Source organism: Setaria viridis, chromosome 1 (assembly GCF_005286985.2).
Source record: "Setaria viridis chromosome 1, Setaria_viridis_v4.0, whole genome shotgun sequence".
Classification (NCBI taxonomy): Eukaryota; Viridiplantae; Streptophyta; class Magnoliopsida; order Poales; family Poaceae; genus Setaria; species Setaria viridis.
Window position 1 is genome coordinate 2,539,037 of NC_048263.2, and position 9,262 is coordinate 2,548,298.

Below are 9,262 nucleotides of genomic sequence, written 5' to 3' on the forward strand. Positions count from 1 at the left end.
TATACGCACGTACTGTATCTCAGCAATATATCTCCACCTGACCCCTGGTCCACTCTCAAATCATTGACCTCACGACATCAACTAGATTTTCTCTTCATAAACCATAATCTTTTAGAAAAATTTTTCTTTGCATATTTGTATTTGAAAGGTGAAACAAGTACTTTGTGTACAAGCACAGACGTCTAACCTTTGTAGTACAGCTTGCAAGTAGTACTACATTGCTACTCAGCCACCATCAATTTTGAGTAGAGTTTCCTTGTTTCTGATATCCTCACACCCATTATTAGCTGCCAAAGCTACTACCACGATGGTACGGCGAGCGTAGCGTGGCAGTGCTAGCTGAGCCAGCCTGCAACGGCAAAGCGCTAGCTCTAGCTGAGGCTGACCCGGCCAGCTCAAGTGAGGAGAAAAAGCGCAGCTTTCTTGAGCCAAGCACCCAACCGTTTTCGACCCATGGGCACGAGAGCTGCTTGCTGAGCGGCAACAGGGGAAAAGCACGGCATATTTTTGTTTGTTGTCACCTTTTGCCTGCGCACTGTAACCTTTTCAGTTTTCAGTCCTGCTGCTGGCTGGCTGCTCAAACTGCAAGAGAGCCCTGTTCCTGACGAGCCCTGGCAGGGGAACAGCAACAGCAATGCGCTCGCAGCCCAACGCGTTGCTGGCTGGGATGCTTGCTGAGAGGGAGAGGGAGAGGGAGAGAGAGAGAGACAGAGGTGATGGACTGATGGCCATGGGAGAGGAGGACAGAGGAGGGGGGCACTGATGAAGCAGAAAAAAGATGATGCTACTACATGGTAGCTACTAGCAGCTAGGCAGCTAGAGCTAGGAAGGGGAGTGTCTGGTAGCACGGGGCCGGCCAAAAGCTGGGATCGTGCAAATCTTCCCCCGCCTGCACGCCTAATTATCCCCTTCACCCACCCACCCTTGTCGTCTCCTGTCGCTTGCTTTGCTTGCCCCCTCCTCTTCCCTGCTTCTGCGAGCAGCCAACAGCCAAGCACCGGTCCCCATCGCCATTGCTGACTGATCACCCCCTGCTCCTCGTCCTCTCTCTGTCAAGTACCGTACCAACTCTCTTAACCGACCTCGCTTCGCTAATGCTGAGGGGTTAACCGGTTAACTAAACGCCTGCCACCTTTTCAGAGGCTCTGTGTGATGTGACAAGCAGGAGGCTGCAGCAGGCCTGCATGATGGTAGTACATGGGCAGCAGCAGCAGCTATAGATGCCATATGATCCTGAGCACGTTGGCGTGTGCCGTGCTCCATTCCCGTTTCTGCTTGCCCCTAGACCCGTGGAATCACCCCCAACCCAAACCCGTCTCCTCTCCTCTCCTTTCCTATCTCTGACCCTCACCATCGCTAGCAGCCAACAGCTCGCTGCCCATTTTGCTTGCGCTCCAGCGGCTCACGAGCGAGTCCACAAGAGGCGACCGCCCCGGGGACATTTGACTCCCGCACGGCAATCGCTTGCTTCCTCCTCCTCCTCCTGCTCTTCCTCCTCCTCCTGTAGCCGCAAGCTGCTGCGTCTGCTCATTTGTTCGCTTCCCTTTGGGCGAGCAGAGGTAGCAGCCGATCCCGACATAGAACACGAAGGAGGCGAGACGGGGGGAGCAGAGGTCACTGTTGATTTCACATCTGCATTTCTTTAACACGATTTCCTCTCCCTTGTTGCCGAGATGAGCTGTTGTTTTGTTTCTACTCACCCTACGTTGTTCCCTTGATCCCTCTCCTCCTCTCTGCAGGGTATAAGAGAGCCCACCACAGCACAGCACCTTCAGAGCACGCCGTCCCGTCCAGTCGTGCTTGGCACCTTCAAGGGAAGGGAGGAGGAGAGATGGGGGAGGCAGCAGAGGGCAACAAGGCTCTTCGCAACTGGATGGGCGAGCCGAGGCCGAGAGACCAGGACGACGAGGAGAAGACGCTGCAGCTCAGCCTCGGGCTCCCCGGAGGTGGGGGAGGAGGAGCCTGGGGAGCGGCGGGCAGAGAGAAGGGGAACCACCACCACCACCACCACTCTGCTGCCGACACCTCCATGCTCTCCCTCGGCTACTCCAACGCAGCAGCTTTCTCCCCCTGCTCACAAGGTATGTCGTAGGAGTTGGACGCACTCCTCTCTGAATCACAGCACCACAGTTCTCACTTCTCTGCAGTAGTATTCAAGTCCAAATGTTGTTCTTCGTCTGGTTGGCTGGTTGCATTGCATGATGCCGTAGCAGAGTTGCAGAGTTCTAGTCTTTGATAACATATATGAATATGAGCAAATGAAAAGTGTGAAGGTTGCATATCTTGAAAATTTGCTGTTTCAGACATGAGTAGAATGGCTGTTTTTTCCTTCCTCAGAAACTAAGTCTACAGAGAACATGATCAAGGCCTAAAAGATTCTGCATACAGTCTGATTTCGGAGGGGTTTTGTTATTCAGATACACCTAAAGAGATGTCTACAGATTGGTAATTTTGTCCTAGCTTAAGTTTGTGGCCAACCACACTGTTCTTGCATAAAACTCAGCAATTGAATAAAAATAAAATTCATTTATTCCAAAGTAGTATGAGTCAAGCAGTCGAGACTTCACAACTTTGAGAACCAAAATTCGTTCTGTTTCATCTTCGTTTTCTGCTCCAGCACTTCCATTTGTTCCTGGTGTTTGTTTGTTTCTTCATTTGTTCTCGACTCGGTACTCAGTAGCAATGAAAGTGAAAAGTTCTCGGCATGAACTCATCTTGTTTCTTTCTCCTTGTTCTCGTGCAGGCAAGGCAAAGGGGTCCCCAGCAGCGGCTCCAGCTACAGGGCATGCTCTTGCGTCCACCAACAATGCCTCCCAGACAAGGTGTGGATCAATCATAACCCCTCACATGCCAAATTCCACCGAGGAATTCTTACCAGCTTTTTAGTAGCAAGAGTTGGCAGCTAGCCCTGTTCAAGTGTTTATGCCCCAGAGTGATTTCTTTATTCTTCCCGTCTGCCCCGGCATGAGTTTAAGAGGGAGGTGGTTCCATTTCCTGCACTGGACTGCAGCTCATTCATGGCGAAACCATCCAGGATTCGGGGGCCGGTTGTCTTGTTTGCATCTGCCTGCTGCCATGCATGGAGGCATGGAGCTGGATGTGGAGATGTAGCTCCTCCCATTTATGAGGGATGCAGTTGTTTTTGGCTCTGTTCACTGCTCTTTGTTTTGTCCCTAGTCCCTAGTGGCCAGTGCTTGGATTGGAACACGCCATGTTGCCTCTCTACACTTTACACCCCTTAGAATTACCAAGCCATAGTATGAGACGACGAGGTCTGTATTTACTTTTTTTAGAATAAAAATAAACTGTGCTACTGCTAACTACTAGCTTAGTCTAGATTTAATGTTTTTTATTGGGAAGGATGTTTGAAGTTTCCAATCATTGTTAGAACTGAGGTGTGTGAATAACTATAGACATTGAAGTTTCCTTTTGTTCCACTTCCACTGCAAATTTCTGCTGGAAAGTGCTACAAGCCTTAAAATTTCAAGATTCTTAATATCAGCCCACAAAAGTTGTTACTTCAAAACTGTTTTGAACATGAATCGTTTCCAATAAACAAAAAGCCTAAGATGTATCAGTTTACAGTACGTCTACCTTAATCTCTGTGCATTCATTTTTGGCCTGTGCACTGTTCTTTGTTTTGTCCCTAGTTAGTGGCCAGTGCTTGGATTTGAACATGCCATTTTGCCTCTGTTTACAGTTTACAACCCTTAAAATTAACGATGCCATAGTATGAATATGAGTATGAGTTGTGTGTTTACTTTTCTTTTGAATAAAAATAAACTGTGCTACTACTAAATACTAGCATAGTCTAGTTTTACTTTTTTTTAGTGGGAGGATGTTTAATTTCCAATCATTTGTTAGTAGTACTGAGGAGTTTGAAAAACTATATACATGAAGCTTTCTTTGCTTCTGCTGCAAATTTCTGTTGCCAAGCGACATAAGCCAAAATTTCAAGAATCTTAATACCAGTCTTCTGAAGTTGTTAGTCAAAACTGTTTAAACATGAAGCATTTCCAAGAAACAAAAAGCCTAAGATATTTCAGTTAACAGTACATCTATCTTAATCTCTGTGCATTCACTAGCAGGAACTTCTTTGTTTGTTAACTGTAGTTCTTATCCAGTAACCATTATTTATGCTTCTTTCTCACATCTCACTGTTTCATTTTCGAACTTCAGATCTCCTAATGCCCCAGTTATCGGGTGGCCTCCAGTTCGTACATTCAGAAGAAATCTGGCTACCTCTAGCAAAGCATCCCTTGATCATCAGAATGGGAAGAAGGCTGCCAAACCTGAAGAGACCACAAAAAGAGCTCCATTTGTAAAGATTAACATGGATGGTATTCCTATTGGTAGAAAAATCGACCTGAATGCCCTTGATAGCTATGAGAATCTGTCTCTGGCTGTTGACAAGCTATTTCGTGGACTCCTTGCAGGTACATGATCAATCCTACTTGTCTTCGTGTATCTTTTACCTTTGCTCGATATAAGGTTATTACAAACATGTGTTAACTTTGCCTTATACGAGTGTCGGCTCCATTTGCTTAATTACAACATTATGATGAAAAGCTATTTTCCCTTTTCCATGCTATCTAGCTTTCAATATTTTGAATGTTTGAGTTGCTTGGTCAGTGTCTCATTCAAATTGTTCAATTCTTTTATTTCTTCATGCAGCACAACAAGACCCTCTAGCTGCCGGTACAAGGGAGTGTTCACAGGGAGAGGTGGCCATATCAGGTTTACTAGATGGAACTGGCGAGTACACTCTAGTTTATGAGGATTATGAAGGTGATAGGGTGCTGGTTGGCGATGTTCCCTGGGGGTAAGTTTAGCATTTGAATGATATTTTAAAATACGTACCTATACGGATATAAAAGTTGTATCTGATAGTGGCGCCTATAAGCTATTATTCAGGCTTTCAGACTCAATACTTTATTCTCTTAGTTAGATCGCAAAATATATACTTGATAAGATTTAAAATGCCATCTGATTGGCCTAGACTGCATATTCCATTATTCATACACAGATTTTTGTCAAACTTCTCCCAAGAAATGCTGCCCAAAGTTGAATTCTGTCACCTTCAGTTTATAGGTTTGTTTACTGCAGGAAAAGCTTACAGTATGTTATACTTGGATTCCTGCAGGATGTTTGTTTCTTCAGTGAAGAGGCTGCGAGTTCTCAAGACATCTGACCTCTCTTCATCTGTGAGTAACTCTTCCCAACTCGCTGCTTACCTTGACCCTGGCTTCAGATTGCTGACATCTCATTATCCTTGCAGCTAACACCATCAGGCCGGAAAAGAGCGGTGGCTGAGTGTTGACACCTCCCGTGATGTGCCGTGAAGAAGAAAACATCTTCTGAGCTTGTATCATCTTTCTTCCTGGGTGCCTTTCTTTCGCCAAGGGTTCATCGGCGTGGCGAACTGGGATCATCGGTGCGCCAACCTTTTGGGTTTTATGTTCTTATTATTCTGTTTCTGCCTATGGAGATTCCGAGAAGTGATGTGTTTGGCGCAATTTGACATGGCCGTATGTAAATGTTCAGACGAATCAGCACCTGTCTAATTCTATCTGTTGCCTGGAACCTACTAATTACTCGTGCTGTTCTTCGGTTCAGTTCATTATATGCCCCCTTTCTTGAGTAAAGATTCATGCTCTGTATTCCACCAAAATTTGCAGTTGCTTTTATACGGCTAGTATACCAGCCTCGGTAGAATACTGCCAATCATCAGTTTCTCACATGATTTGCAGAAACTATTGAGTAATCGCAGTGATTAATGTATCATGGCTGCAACAGAAAAGAACACAAAAAGGATACTACTACTCTAGTAGGACCAGCAAAGCACTGACCCAGTGGAAAAAGAAGACGCTGCTGTCTCATTGCACCCATCCATTGTCTCCGATCACCGGCCGGCGACGCAGGGAGGCGGATTCTTGGCCAAACGTGCGTGACGGCCGGACCTGAATGTACCGGCGCTGTGCGTGGAGGTTGGAGACGGGGCAGACAGTTAGCTGGAGAGAGCGATCAGGACGCCCGGTGCTCGGACAACATGTACAGGGCTGCAGAACAAGTCGAACGGTGTCGAGGACCGGCGGCGCTGCTCCACCGTCTCCGTCGCCACGCCGCGCTCGTCGACGTGCGCTGCAAGGTCGTCGTCGTCCACCGCCGCCGGGTCCGGCACCGGCAAGTCGGATGGATCAGGTGCGCCGTCGGGTAACTCGGAGGGGCAGGGCTCGTTCAGGCCCAGCACGCTGGATGGACGACCGGCTGCGTCGTCGTCCGAGCCGGACCCGACGGAGCCGTCGCCCGCCGTGGCGGCGACACAAGCCATCGCGAAGTCATCGTCTGGAAAGAAGCCTTCTTCTTCATCCTCCGACGTCGGCTCGTGGAATAAGGCCGCGACCATAGCATCACGCACAAGGCCTTCATCGAAGTCCGGCTCGGCATTGGACGCCGCACCCAGCGTGGCGCCGGTGGCAGGCTTGCCGTGCGACTGGAAGCGGCGGCCGTCGTCTTCACCCGGCGTCGCCGCGGAGCCCAGCCTCAGTCTCAGCGTCGTGTCGACGGTCCCTCCACGGTAGTCGCCCGCGAGAGGCCCCACGCCCAGCCTCAGCGTCACGTCGACGGGCTCTTGGCCCGCCGCGGATGCACCCGCCGCCGCGCCGCCGGCGTCGGCGGCGCCGCCCGGGTGGACTCGCAAGAACTCGAACAGTTGCCGCGCGGGAGGCGCGCCGTCGTCCGCCTCGTCCAGCTCATCCTCCTCCTCCTCATCGTCCGGAGCGCCCCGCTTCTGCCCGCGCTGCAACGACGACGCCACGGTTACCTCCGGAGGCAGGCTGCTGCTGCTCCCCACCACGCCAGCAGTGTCTTCCATCACTACTAGAAAATTGAGCATCAATCCCAATTAGCAAGGCCATATCTTTCTAATGTCTAACCTGGATTAATTTTTCGAGACAAAAAGGGTTTAGTCCCGAATCATTACCCCATTTAGTCCTGGTTGGTGTTACCAACCGGAACTAAAAAGTTTCAAAAAAACAAAAAAGCCCCGTGCCCGCCGACCGCTCGTCCCGCCTCCGCCTCCGCACCCCATCCCCACGTGCCGCCTCCGCCTCCCCGCCCGCCCGTGCCCATCCCGCTCCGCCGGCCCGCCCGCCCGTGCGCCGCCGCCCACCCTCGCCCCGTTGCCGCTCCTCACTGCGCCGGTGGATAAGAGGAAAGGGAGGAGGAGAAGAGGAGAGGAAACACCTGTGAAGAAGACAAGTGTGGAGAGCGCTGGCTGTGGGAGGAAGATAAGGTGGAGAGCGCTGGCTGTGGGAGGGAGATAAGGTGGAGAGCGCTGCCTCGAGGGCCGCATGCCTCCCGGGGGGTATCCAACCGGGACAAGGGGGCCGTCGCTGCCAAATCTTTACAACCGGGACTAAAGCCCCTCCCATCGGTATCCTTTCGGTGCCTCAGTTTTAACCCAGGATTAATGGCACTTTAGTCCCAGGTCCAAAGTCAACCGAAATAAAAATAGTTGGATGGAAGATCAGTTCTCTAGTAGTGCATGGCCGTCGTCGTCGACGCCGAGTTGGCGACGGCTGGAACGATATAGGAGGATTTGGTTGGGAGATGCGGCAGCGATCGTACGTATGTGATGCCTGTGTTCTCCGCAGATTGGAGGGTAGGCAGGTCTCAAAGTTATGGTAGGCTTGCACGAGTTGGAGTTGCAGTCGGGCTGGGCGCGTGCGGAACCCAACTCAACAAGGATACGTAAGTCCGTAGATAGACGATGGGCCTCCATCTTTCTCACGCAAGTGGATTTTCATGTTACCCTTTCCTAAATACTCCTCGCCGTATTTATTAGGTAGAACTCCTGCAAATTGCCAAAGGTTGCGCAAGCATCGGTGACCACTCTACAAAGTGGTTCGAAAGCCTCGCAATATTTACTCTGGGTGCATAAAAGCATTGGGATTAAGGAGGTGCACAAATCTTGGCTTACCTCTAGGCTAACATCTAGCGAGATGCATTAATTAATTGGCCTAAACTAGCAAATCAAGCCCTAAGCCTATGTGATAAGTAAGGGAGCACTATTAGGTACACTATAAAGTATTTTCATCCTTTACTTCTTCGATAGGGTATATGCTAATACCTTTTTCTCGTGAACTTGATCAAACTTAAGACAATTGATTTAATTTGGACAGATATAGAAATAAATGGTTACATTTTGGAATTGTGGGAGTAGAAATTTAAAATTAAATCATGCTTGTTAAAAATCATCTCCTTTTGGAAGAGTGATTCAATAAGAAACATGAGTAATAAAAAACATTGCGACACATTGAGACTAATTCCTACGGATGGCCTTAGTTGTGGAAGCGTCGAGAGACGGGATAATTAAGAGGAGTGGGTAGCACACGGGGGGACGGGAGTTTTAGTACCGGGTGGGAACCCCTTTTAGCACCAGGTGGAGGCTTCACCAGGTACTAATGGGTGACCTTTAGTACTGGGTGGAGTCCCCATCCGGTACTAAAGGGGTCGGGGGGGGGGGGGGGTCCTCGGGGATTATTCGTTAGGTTCAGTACTAATGCTCATATTAGTATCGGGTCTAAATACAACCGGTACTGAGCCTCGGGAAGAATGCTCAGTTTTCAATAGTGATTGTTTTACAATACATACCGTGTACAGTCTGCTCTTGTTGTTGTGGTACTGATTGGGCAGCCATGTATGACAACATCGATTACACCTGACGCCACGATGTTGGACCGGGCTTCTCGAACTTTTCTTTCTCTACTCTCATGATTTTTCTGGTTGGATGGTAGAAAAAGATTCATTTATCACTAGAATAGGGTGGCCGCTGCTTAACAGGAGGCTCAACCTACCACTTAGGCCCTGTTTGGCATGGTTCCAGCTCCACAAATTTCTGCTCCACTCCACAACTTCAGTTGAAGCATGCTTCATGTGGAGTTGGAGCTGTGTGGGAGGGGTGTTTGGCTAGCAGGATGTCCCTAGCTCTGGAAAAGAGGGTTTTGAAGGTGAATTGTCATTCTTACCCCCAACTCATAGTCCCACCTGTCATCCTCTTATTCCCTTCTTCTTCTTCCTTAGGTAGCCAAGTAGCTCGCGCAGGACAGGACCTCCTTGCACCGCCACTAGGCCCCGATCGAGCTAGCACAGGGGCGCGGCCCGTGGGACGGGTCTGCCGGTGTCGCTGGATGGGGGTCAGTGGCGCGGTTGGGGTGGCAGCGCGGTGGGATAGGCACGGTGGCGTGGTGGGATGCGGCGG

General features: G+C 49.7%; 2 protein-coding genes across 2 annotated transcripts; one reads left to right on the forward strand and one right to left on the reverse strand.

Moving 5' to 3' along the window:
* The first annotated feature begins 1,129 nt into the window (after positions 1-1,129).
* On the forward strand, positions 1,130-5,591 carry LOC117836863 (auxin-responsive protein IAA7). Its single transcript, XM_034716384.2, has 7 exons — positions 1,130-1,613; positions 1,740-2,081; positions 2,744-2,822; positions 4,180-4,436; positions 4,675-4,822; positions 5,144-5,204; positions 5,279-5,591. The coding sequence occupies exons 2-7, from the start codon at positions 1,832-1,834 to the stop codon at positions 5,318-5,320; spliced, it is 837 nt and encodes a 278-aa protein (XP_034572275.1). The 5' UTR covers positions 1,130-1,613; positions 1,740-1,831; the 3' UTR covers positions 5,321-5,591.
* A 67-nt stretch (positions 5,592-5,658) lies between these two features.
* On the reverse strand, positions 5,659-7,186 carry LOC117836855 (uncharacterized). Its single transcript, XM_072294714.1, has 2 exons — positions 6,983-7,186; positions 5,659-6,879 (listed from the first exon to the last, which is right to left on the reverse strand). The coding sequence occupies exon 2, from the start codon at positions 6,872-6,874 to the stop codon at positions 6,008-6,010; it is 867 nt and encodes a 288-aa protein (XP_072150815.1). The 5' UTR covers positions 6,875-6,879; positions 6,983-7,186; the 3' UTR covers positions 5,659-6,007.
* Positions 7,187-9,262: the final 2,076 nt, after the last annotated feature.

What these genes read in the sequence shown, in the direction of transcription:
- LOC117836863 (XM_034716384.2), top strand. Translation starts at nt 1,832, where the DNA reads ATGGGGGAGGCAGCAGAGGGCAACAAGGCTCTTCGCAACTGGATGGGC. An exon ending in TTTCTCCCCCTGCTCACAAG is followed by an intron (nt 2,082 to 2,743) that starts GTATGTCGTAGG and finishes GTTCTCGTGCAG; the next exon opens with GCAAGGCAAAGGGGTCCCCA. An exon ending in AACAATGCCTCCCAGACAAG is followed by an intron (nt 2,823 to 4,179) that starts GTGTGGATCAAT and finishes TTCGAACTTCAG; the next exon opens with ATCTCCTAATGCCCCAGTTA.
- LOC117836855 (XM_072294714.1), bottom strand. Translation starts at nt 6,874, where the DNA reads ATGGAAGACACTGCTGGCGTGGTGGGGAGCAGCAGCAGCCTGCCTCCG.